At 45.9% G+C, this 26,225-nt stretch overlaps 1 protein-coding gene across 5 annotated transcripts in view; it reads right to left on the reverse strand.

Annotated features, from left to right (window-relative positions):
• FYCO1 (FYVE and coiled-coil domain autophagy adaptor 1) overlaps nt 1-25,276 on the reverse strand; it is a 51,710-nt gene extending 26,434 nt beyond the window's left edge. For 3 of the 5 annotated variants that reach the window (XM_037527742.2, XM_037527769.2, XM_037527759.2), the window contains exons 1-11: nt 25,166-25,276; nt 21,872-21,978; nt 19,980-20,105; nt 14,705-14,811; nt 13,052-13,195; nt 9,680-9,770; nt 6,634-9,057; nt 5,512-5,604; nt 5,139-5,257; nt 2,901-3,068; nt 144-293 (exon numbers count right to left, since the gene is read on the reverse strand). In XM_037527742.2, the coding sequence (XP_037383639.1) occupies nt 144-293; nt 2,901-3,068; nt 5,139-5,257; nt 5,512-5,604; nt 6,634-9,057; nt 9,680-9,770; nt 13,052-13,195; nt 14,705-14,811; nt 19,980-20,105; nt 21,872-21,978; nt 25,166-25,220 (3,584 nt within the window). In that variant the 5' untranslated portion in view covers nt 25,221-25,276. Of the gene's footprint in view, nt 1-143; nt 294-2,900; nt 3,069-5,138; nt 5,258-5,511; nt 5,605-6,633; nt 9,058-9,679; nt 9,771-13,051; nt 13,196-14,124; nt 14,346-14,704; nt 14,812-19,979; nt 20,106-21,871; nt 21,979-25,165 lie in introns of those variants that run through there. The other 2 variants (XM_037527751.2, XM_054693645.1) reach the window with 2 other exon arrangements.
• Between the last annotated feature and the right edge of the window lie 949 nt (nt 25,277-26,225).

Below are 26,225 nucleotides of genomic sequence, written 5' to 3' on the forward strand. Positions count from 1 at the left end.
GGGAGACCCTGCCTGACTTCCTTAAAATCAAATAGCAGTATGTTCTTCCTAGACAGTTAGGCATGGTGCCAATCATGGATTCCTCATGTGGAGCCGCTGGCTCTGGCCGGGTGTGGGTGCTGTCCCCTGAGCCACCTGCTGACCTGCAGTGGTGCCGCCGCACCATCCAGCTGAACTCCCGCTTGCAGTCCAGGCAATGGTTGACCTCCATGTCCCCAAGTCCCCTCTCCTCAGCACTGAGCTTCTGTTGGAATTCCAGGGCATCTGACTTTTGCCAAAGAGCATCCTTGTCCCTGGTACAAAGCCATGTTAGGAAAAGAGAAGAAAGAGTTCATGAAAACAACAGAACTATCCCTGTTTCATTACAAATGACTGACTCCAAATTTTCCAAGATAATAGAAGGGAAACTTATGTGTACCTTGGAGCTACCTCGCCCCCATGTTAGGTCCTTCTGTGACCCCATATTAGCCCTGGACTCAGCAGGAACCTCCCAATATTTAGGTCCTTGACTGAGTAAATCACAGAGCAGTCCCTTGATGTGAGTAAGACTGGCAATTGCAAAGAACTGCCAACAAGGGTCACACGCAACCCAGGGGTCTGGCCTCCGAGGGCTTAAGGGTACCATGCCGAAACAACCCCACAGCAGTCTGTGGCTGTGCACCCGAGGACCATGAAGGTACGGTCCACACAACTCTTAAATGTTCTTGGGCCCTCTCAGTTGCGATGGTTTGTTTCAAGTGAAAACCAATCAATGGAGAAGACCCAGGCTGGAAAGCTGATGGGATGTTAATCTTCTTTTCTCCTCAGAGATGGTACAGCCACTCCAGAAAGCAAGCCTGAAAGGACTGGGAGACTTTTCAGAAAGATCTGGCATGTCTGAACATGCCCGATGCCCCAGGGAAGATGTGCAGAGAAAGCTGCTAATGGTCACTGCTGCTAATGGTCACTCTCAGGGCTTATGGCTTTTTACATGGAAAGATTTGTTCTTTCCTCCAACCAGCATCCTGAGGGTTAATGTGGCCCCAAGTGGCAGCATCTCAATCTCTGATGACAAACACCAGAGCCATTTAGGGCTTGAAAGAAGTGGTTTCCATGACCAGCCAAACATGGATCTTTAAGCACAATGGCCAGAACATGGAATTGATTTTTCAAGGATGCTTGAAATGATCAGGAAGAAGGAAGACTCATTCTCTGACCAACATCGTCCTCCCAGCTAGTCCTCAGGTTGTCCTTTCTAACCCAAAGGTCAGGTACTAACACCCTAAGAATGTGGGAGTGCTGATAGGACCTGGGGTTTTCCTCAGTTTGGGAAACTGCCTGAGCTTAGAGGTCACAAATGTTCTGAGTTCCAAGTTTGTATATTGATGACATGAGGGCAAAGTTTTTAAGCTTCCAACTTAGTTATATTTTAGTATCACCATTTTGCAACCTCAATTAGAAGATCTAGGCATTGCTTATTCATAATGCTAGCATCACCAAGAGAAGTTTCATTGCATTATACGGACCTTGAAAGAAGACCAAAACCACACACCACTTTATGAAGGATTCTTGCCAAAATTTTGAACCTGAGTCTGAACAAGGCCTCTACTAGAGCGGTAGTTCTCAGTTCTGGTTCACTGATGGCTGGACCCCACTCCCAGAGATCCCAATTCAGTTGTTCTGGACATGGGTATTTTTTAATAGCCCCTCTAGTGATTCTCCTATGCAGCCAGGCTGAGGACCACTCTCCTTATTCATTATAGGAACTACTCCAGTTTTGCCTATCAATATATGGGAAATGAAAAGGTTAGAAGAACCTGTTTAATAACATTCCGGGGATACAATCAAAATTCAGGTTATGGGAACGCTAACAGATGAATGACTTGGCTTCTTCAACAGTAAATTGCAAAAAGTATAAAAAATAGAGAGAGCAATTGAAAAGGATGGCTGGGACAGACTAAAAGATTAATCACCATGCAATGTATGGATCTAATTTAGATTGTGACCTGAAAAAAATTATAAGGCAACTGGAAAAAATTGAAACTAACTAGATCTTTGATTATAGGAATTAAAAAGTTAATTCAAATATTGTAATGAGATTATGGCTGTTTAAGATGGTGACTCCTTGACTTGGAGAGGTATATGCTGAAATACCTGAGGATGAAATGATATGATGGCAGGCGGTGGAGTAGAGGAAATGGAGGCGGAAGAGAGACTCCGGCTGAAACAAGACTGGCTGTAAGCTGAAGAATAAAGCCGGAAGAGATGTACAGGGGTGCATTATGCTATTCTGTTTTTGTACATTTGAAAATTTTCATAAGAAAATGTTAAAACTTTTTGAAAGACTTGGCCACCATTTCAGGACAATTTCACATAAACATCTAGATTTCCACCTTCTCTTAAGAAGCAAGGTGATCTGGCAACTCTGGGCTCGACATGGTAACAACTGGCAGGGACAGAGCATGCCTTGGCCCTGGGTTCTCAGTGTGCCTTTCTGGTTCCGCTCACACACTGACATTAGCTGTCTGCAGGCAGTGGGGTTTGGGGGCCCCTGATAATGGGGAAAAGTGGGATGGAGAAGGAGAACAAGACTCAAGATAGAAGTGCAAAGGAATGGGAAACTCCTCTGATATCAAACATCATTTACTGTCACTTGTAGCTAAGCACACGGATTTTGAAAATAATTACAAAGCAGTATGAAACCACAAAACCAGCTGAGCTCTGGTGGGAACAGTGAAACCCATTCTTCAAAGGCTGGCAAGGGCCATGCAGCCCTTTTACGTGCGTGTGGGCCCTGAAGAACAGCATAGCAGACAAGGAGGACATTTCCCTTGATAAGTCCTTTCAAGAACAGCTGCGTTTCTTCAAAGAAAACCAAGTTTGGGGGAAGGCCCCAGACATCCGTTTGTCCCGACACTCACCTGAGCAGCTCTATTAGCCGTTCCTCCAGGTACTTCTTGGTTCTGTTGAGGTCATCCAGGTCAGCGAGCATCTTCTGGTCATTCTTCTCCCGGTTTGATACCTCATGGCAGAGTCTTTCATAATACTCTTGGATTTTTGTTTTGGCTTTTTCGAGTTCCTTCTGGGTCCTAATGGAGGAGTAGTTAGTTTTGCTGAATATCCACTATTTCCAGCTACCCCTGTGCCGTGGGACTGACCCTGGCCTCTAGCGTGGGGCCCCCTAGTTTTGGAGAAATCCCCTCACATCAACTCTTCATACACCACCTCCTGACACCAAATACAAGTGCTGTTCCAGGAGAGCAGGTGGCCCTCAGGTGGTCAAGCTCTCCAGGGTGAGGGAAACTGCATATTTGGCTCTTAGGCAGGGACTGAGGTGGCAAGAGGAGCCTGATGGGTCAGGCTCATGGCTAGTGATGGGGGATTTCCAAGAGGAAAAAGTATCAGGCTATGGCAGAGGTGTTACATCCTGGAGGCGACCACACTGTCTTTTATGTATCTTTTCGACTGCACGCATGGAGCATGGCCCTGGGGACACAGTAGGCACTCAATTTGCACTGCAAGGTATTCTACCTGACAGCCCCAAGGCCTAAAGAATCCTGTTTGGGATGCTCTGTTTGGGAGCTGAACCACTCTGTCTTTCTATCCTGGTCCACTCATTTTTAGCTCAATGCCCTAAGGTAGTGGCTTTCCAAGGATGAGCTCTACACCCCAAGGTCCACTGAGACATTCGTAAAACCTCTGTTATACAGGAGGCTCTGCAGAGATGAATTAAGTTCTATTTAACCAGCCCGGCCAGGTTATCAGGAGGTTATTTTTGAGACACTGTCAATTCAAATGATCTCATAGTTGGACATGCATGTGTGCAGACACACACACACACACACACACACACACTCCAATCCTGGACAGATGGATTCTGCAATGCTGAGCAGCTAAAACAACTGCTCAGAGATCTTACAAATAACCACTGTTACAGTATTAAAATACTTGGTGGTAAAAATACCACCAAGTTAGGAGGCTGGTTCTCTCTTTTTAAATTATGATGAAAACATGACCTGGCTAAAGGCAGTTGGGGCCCTACAGGACTCTAGAAGAGTCAGATAAGAAGAAATATATACCCAGATTACTGAACATCCAACATGCTATGGATTTTCCATGGAGCCTGGACCTGGGCCTAGAAGGTGGATGGTAGGAGGGGAGGGATGGGTAGTAAATTTAAAGCTTCAGGATTACCTGGCATGCCTCCCTTTGCTGAGGGCACACATGCCTCCCTTCTTCTGCTAAACCTGTTTTAATCAGGCACTGCAGGACTACCTTGTCCCCATCACCAGATGTTTGACTCATGCTCACAACTCCAAGTAGCACCCGAGCCTGAGGAGGAGGAGGTGTGGGGCAGCCAGGAGGCTGGCCACCAGATCAAAAGTCATGATGAAAGGGTGGCAGCATGATGCACCCTTCAGACAGCGCCAGAGTCCACAGGAAGACACACTCGTTCACTCACTCGATGAGCTTGGGAGAACCCCACACCTAATCCCGCTGCCTCACTTCTCAGAGGTAGTGAGGAAGAGTTCAAGTCAAACCTCCATGGTGGGGAAAACATGCACACACTCACCAGTCCACTAAAACAAAACAAAACAAAAACCCCAAGCTCTCTTTTCTTAGTATTTGTTAAGAAAAGAGATTCTGGAGCCAAATGGTTTGGGTTCCACTTTGTCTGACTTTGGGAAAGTGACTTAACTTCACTGAGTCCCATCTTCTTCACATTTAAAATGGGGAAAAATAATAATGCCATCTTCACAAGACTGTTGGGGGGATTAAATGAGGAAAGAGATGCAAGGTATTCAAAATAGTGCCAGCTCCATTTTAGGCATTATTAAAATGTTTGCTGTTAGTATTACCATTATGATACCCCAATTTTCATTTCATGTAGGTTTTTCTGACCCATGAAGTTTTTGAACTGAAACATGGTCTGCCAGAGATAAGGAAATGGATTTAGGAAAAAAGTTCTGCGGCTGCTGATAGGGCCTGTGGCCAGGTTCTCTGGGGCTTGCTTCTCACAGAAGCGCTTTCTGAGTGGTTTTGGTTGCAAAAGGATGTCTGGAACTTAATGTGAGTAACTGACTTTCTAAATGACTGCACCAAACACCCGCTTCCTGAAAACTATACTTCTGGCTCTGCAGGTACAAAGGGTGACTAACCTGTCCAGGTTTTTGCGCAGGGCTGCCCCTTCCTCATCCTTCTTCAGCACAGTGGCCTGACACTCTGAGAGGTGGTTGTTAGTGCAGCTCAGCTTCTCTCTCATATCTGCCTGCGCAGCCTGAACAGGACATCAAGGAGAGGACAGTCAACTTGCGAGAGCTGTGCAAGATGCTATAAAGGGAAGTTGTGCTCTGCCCGATCTGGCCGAGTCACCTCTAACTGGAGGGAGGGGCTTTCATTTTTTTGTTCTTAACTTCAAGGGGCCCAGAAACTCTGGGAGAGAGGCCCCCACCCTGGGAGTGGAAACTGCCAGTCTCCCAGCCTCAGATCAGGGCTCACACAGGGGTGCTCTTGACGCACAGCACAACCTACCTTCAGCTTCCCCACAGTCTCCTCAGCTGTCCTAAGCTGAAGGCCTTGTTGCTCAAGCTGGTCCCTGAGACTCCTGCACTCTTCACTGGAAGCCTGGCAAGGATGACAAACGGATTGTAAAAGTGGGGTCCTGGATGTGAGATTCCCACAGCTCTATAACCCCAAGTTGGTAATACAAGCCTGTCTCCTCTACCCCCAACTCAATAAACTTTGGGTTTCATTGGCAACAAAATACTTTCAAGTTTACGAAAAGACTTGGCTTGATCCCCAAATTAATTATTTAAATTTCTGCAGGAAAAAGGGGTCCAATGAGCCAAACAGGCAGATGATGGGATGGGAGGCACATCTGTGGAAATGCTGCAGTTGCCTAGGAGTGGAGGGTCAAGAGCAGTCTGAGATGCCAGCAGATAAATGACAAGCACTGAAAACTGGAGCGCCATGGACACCTGCCCGTGTCCTCCATAATCACGCTTAACTTTCTTTGTGCACTGTCACGGGCACATGGTAACTGCTCTTCTCGTCAGCTCCTTTATCTCAAGGGCTTTGTGAAAACTGAGTTTCCTGCCTCTGTGACCAGGCTAGCACCAAAAGGGACAGAGAACCCAGAGACAGCACTTGAGACAGTCAGGACCTGTTGGCATCCTGCAGAGATGTATGGAGACCTGGGCAGGTCTCTCAAACTCACTTGTGCAGAGGGGCTTGGTGAGTATATACACGAGTGTAAGAAAAATACTAGCTACGGGCCTCCTTCAAAGTGGGTGGCCGCCACCCAGCTCCTGCTAACTGATGTCTTGAGATAAATGAAAGTATAGGCTTTAAGATCTTGTGAGATTTCAAAAGAAGCCCTCAAACTGAATTTGTAAACATCCAGCTAAGTGTTGGCTGGAAATAAAAAAAAAAAAAATTCTGGGTGGGCACTGCGAACTTGTCTACAGAGATCCTGAATTTACACTGTGCACCTGACATGTCCCTGCAGTGGGAAGGATGGGATAAACTATACCAGGATGGGACCAGCCCCCCAGTCACACTTGGGCCCTCATGTGGCACATGGAGGAAGGTGCATCTTGCACTCTCATATACCCACCAGGCCTCAAGAGGCCAGACAGTCAAGGCCAGGATTACCTTAAGTCTGCTCTGGTAGTCCATGATCTCTGTGCTCAGCTGGAACTTGAGGGTGTCAAGGTCCTGGTGTGCAGACTCCAGGCTCTGGGCCTGCTGTTTGGCCTGGGCTAGCTGGGCCTGCAGGCCAGGCAGTGAGCAGGCTGCTTCCTCGGCCACCTTTAGCTTCTCCTGCAAGCTCTTCTTCTCTCGCTGCAGCCCTGCCATTTGGCTTTCTAAGACTTCTCGCTCCCTTGAGGTGGCCTCTTTGGTAGCCTGGAGCTCCTGGACAGTGCAGGCCAGCGTCCCCTCCAACTGCTGCTTCTCTGCAGTCAGTGCGCAGACCTGGATCCCGAGCTCAGCAGTGTCTGTGTTGGCCCGGTGGAGCTGCTCCTGCAGCTCAGCGTGTTCCACCTGGGCTTCCTGGGAGCTGCATTTCGCCTGGGAGAGCTCCTCACGCAGGGCCTGGAGCTCGTCCTCCCTCTGCTGGGCCTCATCAGCCCTCTCCTCCTGGAGCGCCCCTTCACGCTCTGAGCACTGCAGAAGCTCCTGGACATGGGCCCTGTTGAGGGCTTCGTTCTGCTCTTTCAGCTGCTGCACGAGGACCTTGTGGTCCCTCAGAGCTGCCTCAGTCACACTCAGCTGGCTCTGCACCTTCTCCTGGTCACCCAGTGCTGCCTGGAGCCTGGTCTGGAGGTCGAGCACCTTAGCCTGCAGTCGCTGAGCCTCCCCATGGTGGACTTCCACCTGCGCCTGAGACAGGGCCAGCTGGGTTGCTAGCTCGTGGGATGCGCTGTCTTGAGGTGGGTCGAGCACCTGTTGGCCCTTTTCTGCTGTGAGGGTCTCGATCAGCTGGGTCTGCTGGTGACACTGGCTCTCAAGCGCCCTGAGCTCCCCTTCCCGGGCCTCTGCTAGCTGCCGACACTGCTCCACCTGCTCCCGCAGCTGCTGGCACTCTGTCTCCTTGCTCTGCAGGGCGGCCTCCTTCTCTGCCACACGGGCCTTCATGGTCTCTTTGGCCTTCTTCACAGCCAGGAGGCTTGCCTCCATCTGGTCACCCATGTGCCGGATACTGGCCTGCTGTGACTCCAGGGAGGACAGGGAGCCCTGGATGGCTGCCTCCCGCTGCTGCAGCGCCTGGTATTCAGCCTGCAGGGCCTGCAGCTTGTCCTCCAGGAGCTGGTTGCGGCCAGTCACATTCTGCAGCTCCTTCTCCAGCTCCCTGTTGGCTTGCTGGAGCTTCTCCTCTTGGTCACTCCCTTGCATCTTAGTATCGTCCATCTGTCCCTCCTGCAGGCCCCTCTGCTCCTCCTCTGGCTTCTGGCAGGCATGTTGTAGAGTAGAGTTTAGGGGGTCCAGAACCTCACTCTTCCCACCTGCCGTGGGCAGATCTGGGCCTGGCTGCCCAGCAAGCCGCTCTAGAGTCCCCACCTTCTGACTGAGGTGGTCTTTGTCCTGGATGAGCTGCTTCTTCTGCTCCTCCAGGTCACTCACATGCTGGCTCACCTGTGCGAGCTGGGTCTCCAGGAGTTGCAGCTGCCGTGTCAGAGCCCTGGCCTCTTGCTCCAGCAGCTCCTTTTCCTCCCGCCGCTGCTGCTCTTGCCGCCTCATCTCTGCCAGCTCTTCCTCCAGTGAGCTCGAGTGGGCCTGTGACTCCTGTAGCTGTTGCTGGAGCTGAGCTGCCTCCTGCCCCTTCCCAGCTAGCTCCTCCTGGAGAGGGGCCATCTCCTTTACCAGACACTCCAAGCTAGCCCGGGCCTCCTCCTTCAGCTGTAGCTCCTTGGTCAGCTGTTCCAGCTGGGCACTCTGCTGCAGATGGAGCTCCCCGGCCTTGGTGCTCAGTCCTTCTAGGGGTTGAAGCTTGTGCCCCAGTTTCTGGACCTCCAGGGCTGAGTCACTGGGAATGAGGTCTTGCTGCTCCTTTGTGTCCAGTGCCATATCTAACTTCTGCTCAGCTGAGCCCAGCTGCTCTGGGACATTCGCTAACTGCCGGGTCTTCCTGCCCAGTGAATCCCGTGTGGCCTCAAGCTCCTGAGCCAGCGGCTGCAGCAGGGACTCCAGCCGCTGCAGGGTTGACTGGTAATCCTCCTCCCTCTCTGCTGCTCCCAGCTCCAGGGCCTGCAGGCACTTCTGCAGCTCCTTCACCGTGTTCTGTGCAACCTGGGAGACCTCCCATTGTTTCTGGAGTTCAGTCAGCATGGAAGTGAGGCGTGCGTTGTCCTCAGAGGCAGCACGAACCCTCTCCTTTTCCATCTGCAGCTGCTCTCCCTGCAAGCTGACAGTTGCCCTCAGCTCCTTGTTCTCTCTGTCCAGCTGCTGCATCTGCTCCTGCAGATGCTTCTCCCGCACCTCCAACTGGTCCAGCTCCAGACGCATCTCGTCAAAGCCCTCCAGCGCCTCATTATTTAAGGGACTGTTCAGGTCAAAGCTGGAGGCCATCTCCTGAGTCTGGTGAGGGAAAACCAGTGGTTTGGAGATGAAGCTACATGGCAGCCTGGACAAACTATAGAGTTCATCTATTTTCTATTCTTAATGCTTCTTACATTGATCAGTTTTTTTGTTTTGCTGATTTAGTGTTCTTCCCCACAAAGCTATATATACACCTATGACACACTCACATTTCTTATAAAACTAACCTTCCCCAGTAAATTTACTGAGCACTTATCCAAGTCAAGCCCTGAAGCCCTGGACATGAGCGCCCTCCTCAGCCCCTACAACCACTTTAGGAGCTGGAATGATTTTAGGGTCCTCATTTTATGAATGAGTGCACTGAAGACTTCAAGAGTGCAAGCCACCTCCCTGGGGTCACACAGCTGAGTGGAGACAGACAGGATTTCGCCACCATGATAAGCTGATTTGTTTTTAAATACGTGAAAAGCTTTTAAAAGAATTTAGTTTTTAGAAGGCTAAAATTCTATTTGATGTAAGGATATGGACTCTAGGAACAATTGCTGTCACTGAGGGGCTACCCTGCTCTGGCTGGAAGAGGTGCTGAAAACACTGCCCTGAGTTGCTGCCCTGAGCCTTCTCGACACTACAGTCAGGAAATCCCTGGCCTTTCTGCCATTACCTGCAGGTAGCTGCTCACCAGACTGCTCATGCTGGAGCTCCGGCTGGGGGGTTTCCACATGTAGGCAGAGGGGCCGCCTGCCATTGTCCTCCTGTGAAGCCACAGAACAGACATGCCTGTATCATAGCAGGAAATACACTGGCATAACCACTCAGGGAGATGTTGGTGGCCACCTGCTAACCAAGTGGAAGGGGACAAAGACCCTCCCAGCAAGAAGGCAAGACCCAACAGTTTCTACCAAAGAGCACATTTATGTTGGTCGGAGCAGATGGACACTAATGCAAAGTTTAAACACCACGACTTTCCTCCTGCTGCCAAAAGAAAAAAGAAAAAAAAAAAAAAACTGACATAACATTTCCCAAATTTTGGTTTAAGCTTCCTTGAGCTTTTGGTGCCTGTCTAAGTGAGGCTCAATCTGGTCAATAAAGGTGGCACGGTGCTTAGGAGCTCCCGGTCACCACTGGTTATTAGACACACGGGATGTGGCTGGAAGACCTGCTTCCCACTCATGTGACTGGCGGCACAGATGTGGAGCATGTCGCTCACTGCAGACAGCCTGCTTGGCAGCACTGGTCTAAACACCCAGGCTTCTCTGACCATTCTCCTTTAGTAGGAACATTGCAAAGCAAACAAATTTTCACTAAACCAGAATCTTTTCCTTAAATTAGAATTGTGTCAATTGAAAACTTGTTCATCTTTACCAGCAAGCAAATTCTTAGTATCTACTCTAAAGATGGCCTTGTGTTTGCAAAAAAGAGACAGGGTGAAATTCCAGGCAGCACTGGTAGAACAAAAGAAACCACCTAAGGGAACCAGATATATTGTGATTTAATCCCACAACAGAATATTCTACACCCTTGGGTTGGTGATCTTTTTCTTGTAATGGTAGTAAAATTTTGGGCTTCCTCTCTTAGGTGTTTGTCACAACAACTAAGCTCTGAGACTGCTGCATGAAAATAGCCGAGAGCAGTTTGTAAAAGAGCGGGTGAAGCTGTGTCACACACAGCCCCAAGGGCTATGGTTTGCCAGCCCTACTCTCCATCTCTGTGAGTCCATGTGATAACACAGATAAAAATCTCAAAAATAATGTGGGAGAATAAAAGCATGTTGCAAAAGGATAACTATCTCTTAATTCAACATCCACAAATTTAAATGTATACACAAAATTAAAAAATATTCAGATGCACATGCAGTAAAACAAAAATATTTGACAATAATGCATCAAGTACAGGGCTGTAATTACTTCTAGTAAGGGGGGAGAGGGAGAAGGATGGCAGTAGGGTGAGGTTTTACTTGGATTTATATTTTATTTCTTAAAAAAAAAGAAAGTTAGACAAAACAAAAAACCCACCACAAGAATAACTTGAACTAACCAAATATGAGACAAGTTTCAAAATAAGTAATCACGCAGACAGAATACTATCACTGAATCAATACTAACATCAATTAATAAACAAACAAGGAATAAAGAAAAGATCTTCTATATAATACAATGACAACTACTAGTGAAGAAGGAATAATGTGGATTTAGAAAATCACTTTGGCAACAAAGACATTAGTCATTGATTCAGGCAAGAAAGAAGATAATAACTTAATCTCAAGTATCTTCTTCCCATAAGATACATCTTAGTTACAAAGGTCTCTTTTCAAAAGGCTTGGCAAACACCACCTTAACCAAACGACCTCAGTTAACCTTGCTGGAGGTGACACAGATGAACACCACCACGTGTCCCTGGATAGGACTGGGTTGAGGAAGACACAGCATGTACGTCTGCCTCACAGCAATGCTGACCTGAAGCTAGTAATAAGGAAACACTAGATGAACTCAACCTAAGGAACATCTTATAAAATAACTGGCCTGTACTAAGAAAATAACTGTTCCAAATTAAGAGGACCAGAGACACATGTCGATGACAACATTAAATCCAATTAACAGTTTCCTGATTGTATCCTGGATTATAAAAGATTTTTATGGGATAGCTCTTAAAATTTGCATAAAGTCTATAGATTAGACAGCAATATTGACTGTATCAACGTTAATTTCCTGATTTTACTAATTGTAGTGAGGTTATGTAAGAGGATGTCCTTAATTTTAAGACATGCATAATGAAATACTTAGGTGTTTTAACTGTAACATATTCTCAAATGGCTTAGAAAATACACCAACATATACACAGAGAAAGAATGACAAAAGAGTTGTAGTGAAATATTGATGACTAGAGAGCCGACGTGAAGAATAGATGAGTACTATTTTTTGCAACATTTTTGTAATTCTGAAATGATTTCGAAATTAAAAGTTTTTAAAAGGACATGTGAAGTAAGTATGATAAAATGTTGGCTATTAAATCCTGGTGGTTGGCCTATGGCTTGTCATTCTGTTCAGTACGTCTCTCTACATAGGAAATATATCTTAATAAAAAATATGAACATTGAAATTAAAACCACTTTCTCCAAGAAAGCAAGACAAAACAAAGAACACTAGACTGTAGTTTAACTTGAGTCTGGTGCCCTGACACTGCTGCCTACTAGCTGTGTGTCTTTGAGCAAACCCCGCCGCTTTGAGAGCAGGCCTGCTCTGCCTCTCCCTCCTGGGATGGGCGTGAGGCTCCAGCTGCATGGCATACAAATGCCACAGTGGTGCAAGAAATGAAAATACTGCAACCCTTCCAGTAGCCCTTATGTGGATGTGCTCTAGCTTTTCTTCCTCTTACTCCAGGAAGGCCTCCATGATAACTCTGTAAGAACACAAATGGGAAAAAGCCCACTTGCTCCTCCCCCCATGCCCACACCAAGACCCTGAATACACTTAAAAAAATCTTTTTGTATATGCATTTCCACTGACTTGGACCACCTGGCCAGTTAGGTTAGTTTAAGGTTGGAGCCGTCAGAGGTTATCATTAGTCATGATTCAATAAAGTCTATAATATTAGCAGACGTAAAAGTTATAATGCTTTACTCAATTTACTGAGCAAGCAAAATTGCCTTAAGTGGAAACCTCAATCATCTCTATCCCCTATCTTTTATTTATTTATTTATTTATTTATTTTTTCTCCCCTATCTTTTTTTTTTTAAAGATTTATTTATTTATTTATTTATACAAGCACTGAGTACAGTCAGAAGCGCAGGAGGGTGAGAGAATTCACCAGAGCCAGAGCAGGGAACAGAACATGCAGACTGACGAAATACACTGCTGAGGGGAGCAGTGGGCACTGCAGGAGAGGTCTGTGCGCCATGTAGGACCCTCGCCGGTGGCCGGGGATTGAACCGGCACTGCAGAGGCTGCGGGCAGCTTTGCAGCCCAGCGCTCAACTGCTGCACCATCAGGGGAGGCCCTATCCCCTATCTTTTAAACCAAGCAATTCTTCAAAGTACCTGGCAAAGGTTGGCCAGGCAGCATCCAAGTCGTAGCCCCTTGACGCCAGGTCAAATTGGACATCAGTCAGCTCATAGAGTTGGCCCACAATGTCAGAGCTCTGTTTTGGCTTCAGAAAAGGGCTTCTTGCATAGTACCAGTCACTGCAGAAATACATAAAAAGGTATTAATTACAAGGGTAAATAAGATAAGGAAAGAATGAATTCAGCCAGTCCTCCCCGTATGGCTCTGCCTCATTCTAACTCAGGTTACTAAATTAATTAAAGACATACACCAATCTCTTTTTCACTGTTGAAGTCATAACTCTCACACAAGTGTACTCTTCTTCAAGGAAATGACTGAAATGAACTAGATACTTACTTATTCATTATTATTTATATGGTTTCTAATTCCCAAAGGGAAGTGAGAGACCTTAAATCTCAATACCTTGCCAAGAAAGGCAGATGAAGTTTGGAAAGTAACACTTCCTTTTTGAAAGACAACTTAATCTTCTGCTCCTTTTAGAGAATTCACTCAATAGAAGACATTGAACTCACTATTTTTTCTGTGCAGACACCCATTTAAAAGGCAAAGAATGAAGAGTTGCACTTCAAGGCAATGGTTGTCACATTTCACATGTAAGATTTAAAAATGAAAATGAAAATGCTGATGAGATTAAAGAGCAATTTGGCTGATATCTGTGAGGTGTGATACATTGGAAGTCAGGCTCTTAGGATGGTTTCCACACATCACCTACAACAAAATAATCTTCAAATAAAATGTACGAAGGTTCTCAAATCATGCAAACTCACAAATGTTACGTTCATGAGAAATACATCTTTATGCAAATCAATCTTACATGTCACAAAATGAAATAAAATATTTTTCCCCTGGAGTGTTTTTTAAATACAGAAGTGATTCATTTGATCAACTCAAAAAACAGTCCCTAGGAAGAAGGGAGGCAGAGCTGGAAAAGGGGTGCAGGACAACACAGAGAGGTTTAGCTGATAGCTACCAGGGCCACAGCTCCTTATCTGAGCTCTACTCTCCCCCTGATATGCCTCCTCCACCCTGCCCAGGCTCCAGCACTCACAGGCAAAGGCTGATCACAGGGACAATGTGGGCGCCCCTGGAGCTCCAATCTAGTTGCCATTCCGTCTCCATGGAGGCCAGACACACCCAGCAGATGTTGACGTGGGGGGATGGGGTCTCTGGTGAAGCCCCAGGCTCAGTCACATAAAAAACCCACATGTGACTCTACTGAGGCCAAGTGTGCAACTCACTGGTCCAGAGAGCCAGGAGAGTATGTCCATTAATGCCAGGACCAAGGCCATGCCATCCACCAGGGGAAACTACATAGCATTACCAGTCAAGAGACCTGTATCCAAGTTCCTAATCTAGGACTTAGAATTGATGGCGCCTAAAGAAGGGCATTTTAGCCCCTGAGAGCCTCATTTTCTTCACTTATAAAAACTCAGTGCTACCTGACCCACACACATCAAAGGCTGTGGTAGGAAGAAGTAGAAGAGGATGACAGATGTGGAAGGAGTTTTCTTACGCCAGGGTGTCACACAAACAGGCATTGCTCCTGCAGTTGTCATTATTATTAATGAGGGGACACTAGTTCATTCTTGAATGGTATGGGGTAAGCCCCAGAACCGTCACAGCCTTACCTGGTCACTTTGGCATTCATGAAGCACTGCTGTAAGGTATCTGCCAACCTCTGGTGTACCAAGGAATAGCGAATAAATGCTCTTCCTTTTCCCAGAGATGTCCGGAGCTGGAAAAAGTAGATCATATAGATATGAAGAGCTGTTATCTTAACTCAACTATAGACTGGCCTCACGGATGGCTTCCACAGAGAAGAAAGAGTCACCCAATTCTACCTTACTCAGTGGCTTTACCCATGTCCCTCAAAGGACAGAAAACAATGCTAATGTCACCCCAGAGAAGGAGGCCTTCTTGTGAGTGGACTTCTTGTAGGCCTCCATCTGAGAATAATCTGTTGACTCCAGCAAACATGACAAGGAGGACATTTTCATGAGATGCTCTCAAAAATCTCTGGGTTCTCCTGCTCATGGATTGGAAGAATTAACATTATCAAAATGGCCATCCCACCAAAAGCAATTTACAGATTCAATGCTATTCCAATAAAAATTTCAATGACATTCTTCAAAGAAATAGAACAATTATTGATGAAATTCATATGGAATCACCAAAAACCCCAAATAGCCAAAGCTCTCCTGAAAAAAAAAAAAAGAAGAGAATGGAGGCATCACACTCCCAGACTTCAAACTATACTACAAAGCCATAATCATCAAAACTGCATGGTACTGGAACAAGAACAGACACACAGACCAATGGAACCAAATAGAAAATCCAGAAATAAACCCACAGATTTATGGACAACCAGTATTTGACAAAGGAGCAAAGAATATGCACTGGAGCAAAGAAAGTTTGTTCAATAAATGGTGCTGGGAAAACTGGGTCGCTACATGCAAAAGAATGAAGCTTGACCACTACCTCACATCATGCACAAAAACCAACTCAAAATGGATTAAAGAACTAGACATAAGACCTGAAACCATAAAATATATAGAAGGAAATATAGGCAAAACACTACGTGACATGCACCTTAAAGACATCTTTACAGACACATCACCCAAAGCAGTGATAGTGAAAGCAAAGATAAATAGCTGGGACTACATCAAATTAAAGAGATTCTGCACAGCAAAAGTGACAATAACCAAAACAAGGAGAAACCCCACCGACTGGGAGAACATTTTTGCACACAACACTAATGATAAAGGACTGATGACAAAAATCTACAAGAGCTGATGAGACTCAACAAAAACAAAGAAAATAATCCAGTCAAAAAATGAGAAGAGCAAAAAAGAAACTTCTCCAAAGAGGAAATGCAAATGGCCAACAGGCATATGAAAAAATGTTCAACATCACTTGTCATCAGGGAAATGCAAATCAAAACTACCATGAGATACCATCTTACACCAGTGAGAATGGCACATATTAAAAACACTAGCAACAACAAATGTTGGCGAGGTTGTGGAGAAAAAGGAACTCTCCTGCACTGCTGGTGGGAGTGCACTATGGAGAGCTGTGTGGAGATTTCTTGACCTACTAAAGATAGAGCTTCCATATGATCCAGCAATTCCACTCCTAGGTATTTACCCAAATGACACAGAAACAGTAATTCCAAAGGGTACGTGCATGCCTATGTTTATAGCAGCACTATTTACAATAGCTAAGCTATGGAAACAACCCAAATGCCCCAAAATAGATGACTGGATCAAGAAGATGTGGTACATATACACCATGGAATATTACTCAGCAATCAAAAAAGATAAACACATGCAGTTTGCAGCAACATGGGTGGAGCTTCAAGGGATCATGCTCAGCGAAATAAGTCAGAAAGAAAAAGAAAAATACCAGATGGTCTCACTCATAGCAGGAATTTAGGAAACCTAATTAAGGGACCAGGAAAAAGACTAATTAATACAAAGTAAAAATCAAAATCAACAAGCAACGATTAACCAGAGACACTAAAGGGAAGGGGGGAAGAGAAAGGATTAGGGTCAAAATAAGGGGGGTGGTGCAATTGTATGGGGAATATAACCAAAATGAAAAATTCATACATTGTGCAAAAATGACAAATGATGTAAGAATTATATAAAATAAAATATTAAAAAAAAAAATCTCTGGGTTCTACCATTATGTAATTCTCCCTCCTCAGAGTCATCATAATCTCTGGGTTGGAGTCAGAAAGGAAACTATTTGACTTATTTTGGACTAATTAGACTAACACTTGAAGGTAAACAAAGGCCTCCTCACAGACCAGAGGAGCAGGAGATGGTTTCAGTTTGAGTAACATCTGGGCTCTTTTTTTTTTTTTTAAGATTTATTTATTTATACAAGAACCCGGGTACAGGCCAGATGTGCAGGAGGGCAAGAGCATTCACCAGAGACAGAGCGGAGAGCAGAACAGGCAGACCGACCAAAATACAATGCTGAGGGGAGCAGCGGGTGAGACAGGAGAGGTCTGCCGTGCCATGTGGGTTGCTCCGCAGCAGGCGGGGATTGAACTGGCACTGCAGAGGCTGTGGACAGCTCCACAGCGCTGCACTCAACCACTGCCTGTGCCACCAGGGAGGCCCTGGGCTCATTTTTAAGGTGTTGGGAGAATAGGTAGAGGGGAAGAGGTCTAAAGGGTTTGGCTGGAGCCCTGTGGAAGGGAGGAGAAAGAGGAGGGCAAGGCAGATGTGTGCAAGGGGCACTTTAAAGAAGTTTGGATGGATGTTTAATGCTCTCCTTTGCGTCCCTGTGAAACTATCAGTAAATGGTTGTCAATGCTTTACTGGTTGGATTTGTTTCTTTTCTAGCATGCCACTCACTGCATTCAGTCAGGTGCCCAGTGGTAAGAGGAGGAGTGGGCTAGTCATGCTGAGGTAATGAAAGAATGGACATGATTCTGTTTCAGGAAGTCTGAGGTGGTGGCACAGGAGGGTTCAGTTACCGGCCTGTCTTTGAAACCTCTTCCCATAGTGCCAAAACATGGCTTCTAAAGAGGCTTCTGGAAACCTTTCGAGATGGAGGTGGGAAATGCTGGCGAGAGATTATGCCAAAACAGACTTCTACCAGCTGTGGGCACACAGCTACCAAGCTGGACAGAATAAAAAAGACAGTCACAGAAGTCACCCAAGACCAGTTTGTAAATCCTCATGTTTCTTAAGCTCAATATAAGCAGGTACAAACTCAAACCTGCTCAGCCCGCTAAACGCACCTGTTCTATCAGGCTGTAGCCTGAGCAGGTAAGCAAAGACCCATGTTCTCAATGTGACCTCAAAGGTCAGAAATGTTTATGTTGTGGTGGGGGGAAGGGGCAGCGATGGGTTAGCCAAAAGATGGTAAGAAATGCCCCTACTCTTAAGACTGGATTAAGACAGGAAATATGTGGTATGGTTGCAAGCACTGAAACATTTATGATGGCATAAACATCCTGATACAGAAAACCTTTGGGTTAGAGCTGTATGTCCTATTATTGCTGATTCAATTAAATACCACAATATGAAATAACTTTGAAAAATAAAAAGGTGTGAAACCCCATGAACTATACAGGCTATAAGACATTTCTCCAAGTAAGTTTTTGGTAATGAGGTTACTGGCTTTACACAAACCACGATGGCATGTCTGCAGATAGTTGATCTTGAGATGCCCAGGTAGAGTCTTGATATGTATTTTAAAAGGTATTTTTAAACATCCTTTGGGGAAAAGAACAGTAGTTCCTTCTTACTATGAGTAACAATACTGCACAGCTTGTTTTGTCTGTATTTTTTGAGATGGTAGGTCCGCTTTCATTACCTAATTCCTTAATATTTTAAGCATCTAAAGCATCATATATGTTCCAATGGGAAGTCATTTTAGCCCATATGGCTGCTTCTTATCCACTGACTTTTGCCTTCTTGCTTGTTGGCTTGGACGCCACTGAATTGTTAGTTACCCTACCACACAGCAGCCCATTCAGCCTTGTGATGTTCTCAGTCACTCCACCAAGAAGCACCAGAGAGCAGAGTCTTCAACAGAGATGAACTGGACCCTATGGGAAGGGGAGTCTGGACCTGTCACCAAGAAACCAACTGTATTTGTGCAAGCAGAGTATGTGCTTTTTGCTTATAGAAATCAGTTTCCCTGACCTTGATTGTCTAAAAATCTAACTGCATTATAAGAAAAGAAGAGGAAACTAGACAACAAGAAGTATATATTTCATAATCCTGGGAAATGAGGATTAAAACGAAATTTATTTCCAGATTTTGGCTGTCAAAAAGGCATGAAGTTAAAGACATTACTTGGAGGGACGAGGAGGAGGGAAGAGGAGAAGGTGACCTAGGTTTATGGAGAGAAGGGCAACAATGAGGACCATCCCCAGATTTATGATGCATTAAAACATCAAGGACCTGAGTGTCCCACCATGCAAGATCTCACAAGACCTACATTTGCTGCATGGATGGTAAAGAAATTTGCAAAAGAAACACTTCAGAGTCAGGCTCTTTGCTTTCTCGGATGTCAGATGGTGTAGCTGGTGGAAAATACCAGGCCCTCAATGTCGGTGTCAGAACATTAAAAGCAGTCAGAACATTAAAGAAGAAACCATCATTCTCTGTAAGAAGAAACCCATCCACTGCCGCTGGCACAGGTGGGGGGGACTCCTGGAGCATGTGACTCTGGCCTTTGTGGGACGCCAGCCGAGCAGCACGCCTACTGATGAGATAGTGAAAATGTGCAAATCCTTTAGGACTTCTGTCCATATCTAGGGGTTTACTTGCTCCCTAATAGGTAAAATTCTTCACTCCCAGATGACTAGGCTGATAAGAAAAAGAGATTCATGGGTGGGAGGAGTGATAGAGACAGTGTGTGTGTGTTGTTACACAGTGTTATGAAACAGCAAAGTCATGGCATCCACTCAAGGGGCTCAGAACTGAATACAGGAGTTTGTTTAGGATGCTGGCATTTTAAGAAACGTCTCCTGAGATCCCACATCACTCTCTTCATTTCAAATGCAAGCTTCCTGCACCAACTAAAGGGAAAGCAGCCTAGCAGACTCTGGAATTTTATCTAAGAAACTGATCTTTCTTACAAAGTAGAAGCATCCTGTGCTGCACACATCCAGGAGCACCATGAGCAGGCCACGGGGAACAACCTATCCTGTCAGGCAGCGTGTGGGTTGTGGCCTAACACACAGTCAGATCGAACCGCTCCTCAGATCATGTGCCTGAGCTCGATTCACAGCAACAGTGGACACTGCTGGACTAGACTCCTTCACTTCTCCACCATCTGTACACCCTCACTTCCTCCCTTCCTTCCTTCCTCTGGCTGCCAGAGATGCTTTAAAGGCAGTTGAGAGGAAGATATGAGGTTGATGGTTATCTCACCTACCTCTGAAATCGACTTGACGAATCGGATTCCATCGTTGGCTCCTTTCTCCTTGGCCAGGCAGGCACAGAAGTAATCCCAGTAGTCCTTCTTGGTGCCCAGCAGAGTGGCCTTCTCCTTCTGATCAAACTAGTCCGGGAAAGGGACAGAGAGAAGAACACTGCTGTTCATTCATTCTTTTCAATGATATGAACAATGGCTTCTTAATTGCCCAGCAAGGCCCTTTACTGGCATTATTTTTATTTATTGACAAATGAGGGTGTTTTGATCTCTAAATTACAGGTGAGGAAACTGAATCTAGGAGTTTACTGGCTTACGGTCATACAACTGGTGAGATTTAGGAATAGCAGCTTCCCAAAAAGATTATCCCTTGAAGGGATCTCTGTGGCTAGAGTTGGGTGGAAGGCCACCAAAGTTGCTATTAACACATTAAAAACATACAAATGAAAGTCTTAAGGGCAACATAGAGAGTGTTAACTTTCTCAACTTAGGGAAATGAGTTATGATATTTTATCCTACTTACTCAAGTTTCAGTATTGTTTTAATACACAGGCAATAAACTCAAATTAAGTGTCATCTATGAGTGAAGTCAAATTTGAAACCAAATTGGTCTAATAGAAAAAAAATCCACAGGTATTTTTACAATGTAAAGCTGAAAAGCAGTTCAACAGGCATATAAAGGTTGAGTCTGTCAACACACTGGTGGTATCTCCTCCATTGGGCTCACATCCTATATGCTTTGTGCTGGGATGTGATGCTGCAAACTAACGATGTTCAAATTTATACTGCAATATCTTTCTATAGCATAACTTTTGACAGCATTTTTCCTTCTATGCACATAGTAGATATACATATCTGCACACATTGTTATTAAGAAATAGGAATAACCACCCCCCAAAAAGAAAAGAAAAATTAAAATGCCTAATACTGGCACCCAAAGATAACATCTCATAACAAGTTGACATGTTAGTCCATTTCCTTCCTGTCTATTGTAGTTGCCTGTATTTATCCACACCTGCAGAGTTCTCTAGCTCTGTGCTTGACTCAAGAAGACATAAGCATTACCCTGCTTATGAACCTCTTTTTTTTTTTTTTAAAGATTGATTTATTTATTTATACAAGCACTGGGTACAGTCAGAAGCGCGGGAGGGTGAGAGAATTCACCAGAGCCAGAGTGGGGAGCAGAACAGGCAGAAGGACCGAAGTACACTGCTGAGGGGAGCAGCGGGCATCAGGAGAGGTCTGCGCGCCATGTGGGACCCTCGCCCGGTGGCCGGGGATCGAATCGGCATTGCAGAAGCTGCGGGCAGCTTTGCAACCCCGCGCTCAACTGCTGCACCACCAGGGAGGCCCCTGCTTATGAACCTCTTAAAAGAAACTTTCTGGGCTGACTCCAGAGATATGCATCTGGCAGGCCAGGAATACATTCCTAACATATCCACAGTGATGCTGATGCTGCTAGTCTATGCACCATATTTAGAGCAGTCAGGCTCTAAAACAGGCTTTGGATAATTATCAGCGAGCCCACACAATCTTGGAAAAATGTATAATTGATGTGTAGACATATCCATATCTGTCTGGAGATTCCATAGGGCATAACTACCCCAAAGTTAGGATTCCGGCTAAGTGAGCTTGTGACCTGTCTTAGGATGAAGTGAACTCAAAAGAATGTTCTTGATTCCCAAAGCCATTGTAAGGGACAACAGCCCAAATCCCCAGAGGACTGTACTTGGAGACTTGAGCTTCTGCTGGGGACTGCTCTGACCTTCAGTCTAACCAGAGGGCTTAGTGGCCTGGATGTGGTTTTCTGTATCACATCCTGAATGCTAATGAGTCACCGTGAGGGAAACGAGAGACAACAGGGCAAATGTAAACAGTTTACAGGAATAACTTACTTGAAGGAGATACTCAAGTTTGTAAGAAAACTTATGCAAGCTGGTGCTGTCATCTGTGATGGGTTCCCCAGCTTCCTTAAATTCTCTTCTTAGTTCTGTCACAGCATCTTTAAGACAACAAACAGGCACAGGTAACAGATGGAGACTACCCTCAAAGAGAGAAGCAGAGCAACCTGGGAAGCATGAGGAGTACATGGTTAACGACAACAAAGACCCTCAGCAATGTAAAGTTGTAGGTGCACCACGTGATGTAAGTTCACAGTGGGCGGTATGGAAAACCCTTAGAGCACACGATAACTTTACCACAGCTCACGGATGGGCGCAGTTTTGGTCACTCCTCCATGCCCAGCAGGTAGGCCTTGTTATTCGCACACACTATTTTGTGGATGGATCATACTGACTTAATACTGACTTCTAGAAAGCGTTACCCTTTATTCTGGTCATGTTTCTTGTTGTTCTTCACTCTCACCCTACTGCTCAGTAGAGGTAAGTCCAGTTTCAAGAAGACCCACAAGGTGCAAAATTATAACAATTCCAAGAAAGACAACAATACAATACCTGCTTCTGTTAACTAAGTGCCTATCAGGGGCCAGGCCTCTGCATGTCTTTCTTATTCAATACAGCATTATGAGGCAGGATTTGCCTTATTTTAACAAAGCTAAGATTTTAATAAGTTATTTTAAGATGGTCACAATTTTAGAGCTATTAAAATATGAAAAAAATGCAAGTGAAGTCTGTTATTGTCACCCCATTTTACAAATAAGGAACTCACACTGAGGTCAACACACTTGGTCAAAGACTGTGGGTGTCAAACAGCCAGAATGAGAACCTTGATTTTTTCAAGGGCTTTCTGACGCCAAAGTGATCTCTTAAGTTCTATGATGACTTATCTCTGTTTGCAAGAAAGGGGAAAAAGCCGCCTTTGACTCTTACTCAGGGTATCTGCTGTGGACTAGAGGGGCTGCTAAAAGTTGGTCTTGGATAATTGGAAAAATATTTCCAGCTGAGATGGAACATGCTGGACAAAACATCTTCTCTGACAATCCTTTGAGAGAAAGAAAGGTGGAAGGTAGGGGGAGAAAAACTGAAGAGGAGCCCCAAGCTCTCCTCTTAGGCACCATGGTTAGAGAGCAGATCGGCCCTGCACTGAAGCTGAGCTCTGGCCAAAATTTAATCAACACCGACCCTTCGGGCAAAGGTCAACAAATAGGGAAAAGAGGTTCTTGGGACTGATTCTTCCAACAAGTGACTGCTGTTGGCTGGCACCAAGAGGCGGGAAGGACAATCAGCCTTCCTCCTTTACCTCGGGCTGGGTAAGTGTTCACAACATGATCTGGGATCTCTTTGACATTTTGAAAGGAGTCTTTGCATATGAAATAGGAAAATTTTCAACTCTAATCTCTGAGAATCCAAATGTATTACTTATGAATAAGCTTAGCTTTCCATGATTAGGTATTTTCTTCTCCCAACAATCTTGAGAGGTGGGTGTTATCATCAAACCGAGCACATGAAGGAAACAACGACACTTGGAAGATGGAGGCACGTGTCCATCACCTTCCAGGGTTAACAGGCAGAGCCGGGAGCTGACCCCAAGCCTGCCTGACTCCAGAGCCCTCACGACTGCTGTCACCAGGAAGATCAGGGCTGTCCCACAGAGGTGTGAAGGCTGAGAACTGCACAAGGAACTCACCATCCACTCCACTCTCATAGCTGTATGCTTATTAAGAGTGTAACCAACAAAGGAAAGAAAGGGTCTGGAGAAAGTGCCAACTTGGAAGAATTCCCACCAAAGTGCTCTGTGGGCACAGCAGAGGCCATGCTGACAGCCTCAGATGACCATGTGCAGTTAGTACTTGGGGTACACGGGGGGCAACTGAACACATGCCCATGCTTGTCCTCCTCCCTGGATCAGCTCTACCTGCAGCTCCTCTCTTTCCTCTCTGTCTTCCTTCCCAGTAAGGACCTCTGGGCCCCAAGGTCATCTTTCAGATTCAGACACCAAAGTCTACAAAAGATGACTTATTCTGTGCGAAACCGCAGAAAGCTGGTGGCAGACTCAGATTTGCAGGGGCTGTCATTTTACTCCTCTGCCTCTGTGTGTGTCTAGTAATAATACTAATAATAATAATAATAAAAGCACCTAATATTCCAGCTGAAAGTAGACTGATGTAAAGAGCATAGACACTGGCACCATGACTTGATGTGTGAGCTTAGGGAAGTCACTTCCTCTCTGTGCCTGCCCCCATATCTGCAAAATGGGAAAAATAATGGCTCCCACCACACAGGACCAAATGTGAGTACTCTCTGGGTTACTATCCCCAAGACATGTGCATGGCAGTGCCTGACACATATGGAACACCGTGGAAATAATAGTTATTAGAAGTCCAAAGTACTATCTAATAGAAGATAAACCTGAGAAAGTGATTTTTAGCTTACTGAGTTGACCTTTAGAATAAGGACTCTACTGTGGCTGCCTCTGGCAAGATGGACCTTGGCAGGAGAGGCTGCAGGTGGCCATTACTCTGAAGCATCAGGAACCTGGGCCTTCAGTGTCAGCCAGAGTGTCACTGTGTCTCTGCGTTGCAGAGGAACAGTCACTTTCAGGCTGTGCCGCAGCAAATGCACTGGCACTCCAGAGGCTTTGAGACCAGCCAGGGGAATTATAGGAGATGGAAAACTTGCCAAAATTTTGACCCTTGAGAATCACCTGGAAGGGTGAACTCAGGTCCTAGGCTCTGCAGCCAGAGGAAAAATTGCCCCAAGGCTGCCACTTTTTGCTTGTACCCTCACTGCCTTTGTCCCGGGAGACAGGGCTACAGCCAGGCTTGGAACTGGAGTGTGTCGCAGGCAACAGGCCACCTGCCAGTCGGGACCAGGTGAGAGAGCAAAACAAGTAAGACGGGTTATCTCATCATCCTGCTGAGAGGGAGGGAAAATATTCCTTCCCAAATGAGCCAACTCAGTGCCCAAAGGCGCGTGATTCAGCCAAAGACTTAACAGGTAACTTGAAAACACACATACACGCAAACTGAAATTAGACCTGGACTCAGAAAGAGGTATTTGATTTTGTTTATAGAGTTGTTTTTCAATGTCCTGAGAGAAGGGCCCAGCAAGTTCTCTCAGCTGTACCAGGGAGGACACCTGATCCCAAATATTTCAACATGTGTCCCACGGGGTCCAATTACTCCCAGTGAGAATGAAAAATGAAAGGAATGGATTTTAACTGGCAACAGCAACAGCACAGCTACCACTCCATCAAAACCTAACCCAGCACGTCCTGCAGGCTAACCGTACCTTGCAAATCTCGGATGATTCTCTGGAGCTGGTTCTCCGCGCTGGAGGAAGCCATGGTGACTGGCTGCAGGCCGCCTTCCTTGACTGTGAGCCGTCTGCCTGGGTTCAGTCAACAGAGGTCAGACTCCATGGTGGCACCTGTGTGGGGGAGGAGGAGGCCATGGAGGAAACAGGCACTGACACAGTCAAGATAGCAAAGGAACACGGCCCTGGGCACAAAGTTGCCCTGCCTGGGCATTTTCTTTCAATGGGAAGGACCTGACCTTTCTGTGTGGTCCTCTGCTCTGTGGGCATACGCTGGCTGGCTCTGACACACTTATATTTAGACACAATGACCTGATTTGGGGCTTAAAAAGAAATAAATGTCCTTTTCTTCCTGAGCACTTCTCCTACTTCACTTTCTTAGGCAGGCCCGTCTCACTTTCCATCGTTACAAATGCCTCTCAATGGCTCCCTTCATTCCCCTATACCAAAGGCCAGAGAGTCCAGCCCACTTTCAGTCTGCTAAGCCTAAGGTGCTGGCTCCCACTAGACTCCTGGCTCCCCCACACCCAGCCTCACACCCACCCCAGGCTCCCTTCTCTGAGGAAGGGTCAGTCACCTCAGGGCGGGCAGCAGTGGGGCAAGAGGCTGAGGACACATACCCTCAAGGCTTCAGGATCAAGGAGAGCCTGGCTGGCCTCATGTGGAATGAGCTCGCTGGAGGGGAGTTCCGTGGCTTCCAGCCGCCCAGAGTCCAGTTCAGCCTGGGTGCAGACACAGCCTGGCCTGCCAGCCAGGGGCCTGCGTAGCCCCCGGTAACAGTCAAGGGACATGACTCTATTTTAAGCTCAGTTATGGCTAGTGAGGCTCAAGTCACCAGTCCTACTTGGGCAGCTGTTGAAGTAATTTAAGGACACAGTAGTGGCTGAAGACCAATAAAGATGAGGAGGTGTGAGCAGCACTAGAAGATGCATTTGGACTCCCGTGTCCTTTCAGAATCTATAATTTTTTCCTTAGACGTCCAGTGCCAAGTAATGTTTGGTGGGAACACAACAAGAATAAAGGTGGTGTAGTAGCA

Source organism: Talpa occidentalis, unplaced genomic scaffold, assembly GCF_014898055.3.
Source record: "Talpa occidentalis isolate TD23 unplaced genomic scaffold, MPIMG_talOcc4v2.1 talOcc4.10, whole genome shotgun sequence".
Classification (NCBI taxonomy): domain Eukaryota; kingdom Metazoa; phylum Chordata; class Mammalia; order Eulipotyphla; family Talpidae; genus Talpa; species Talpa occidentalis.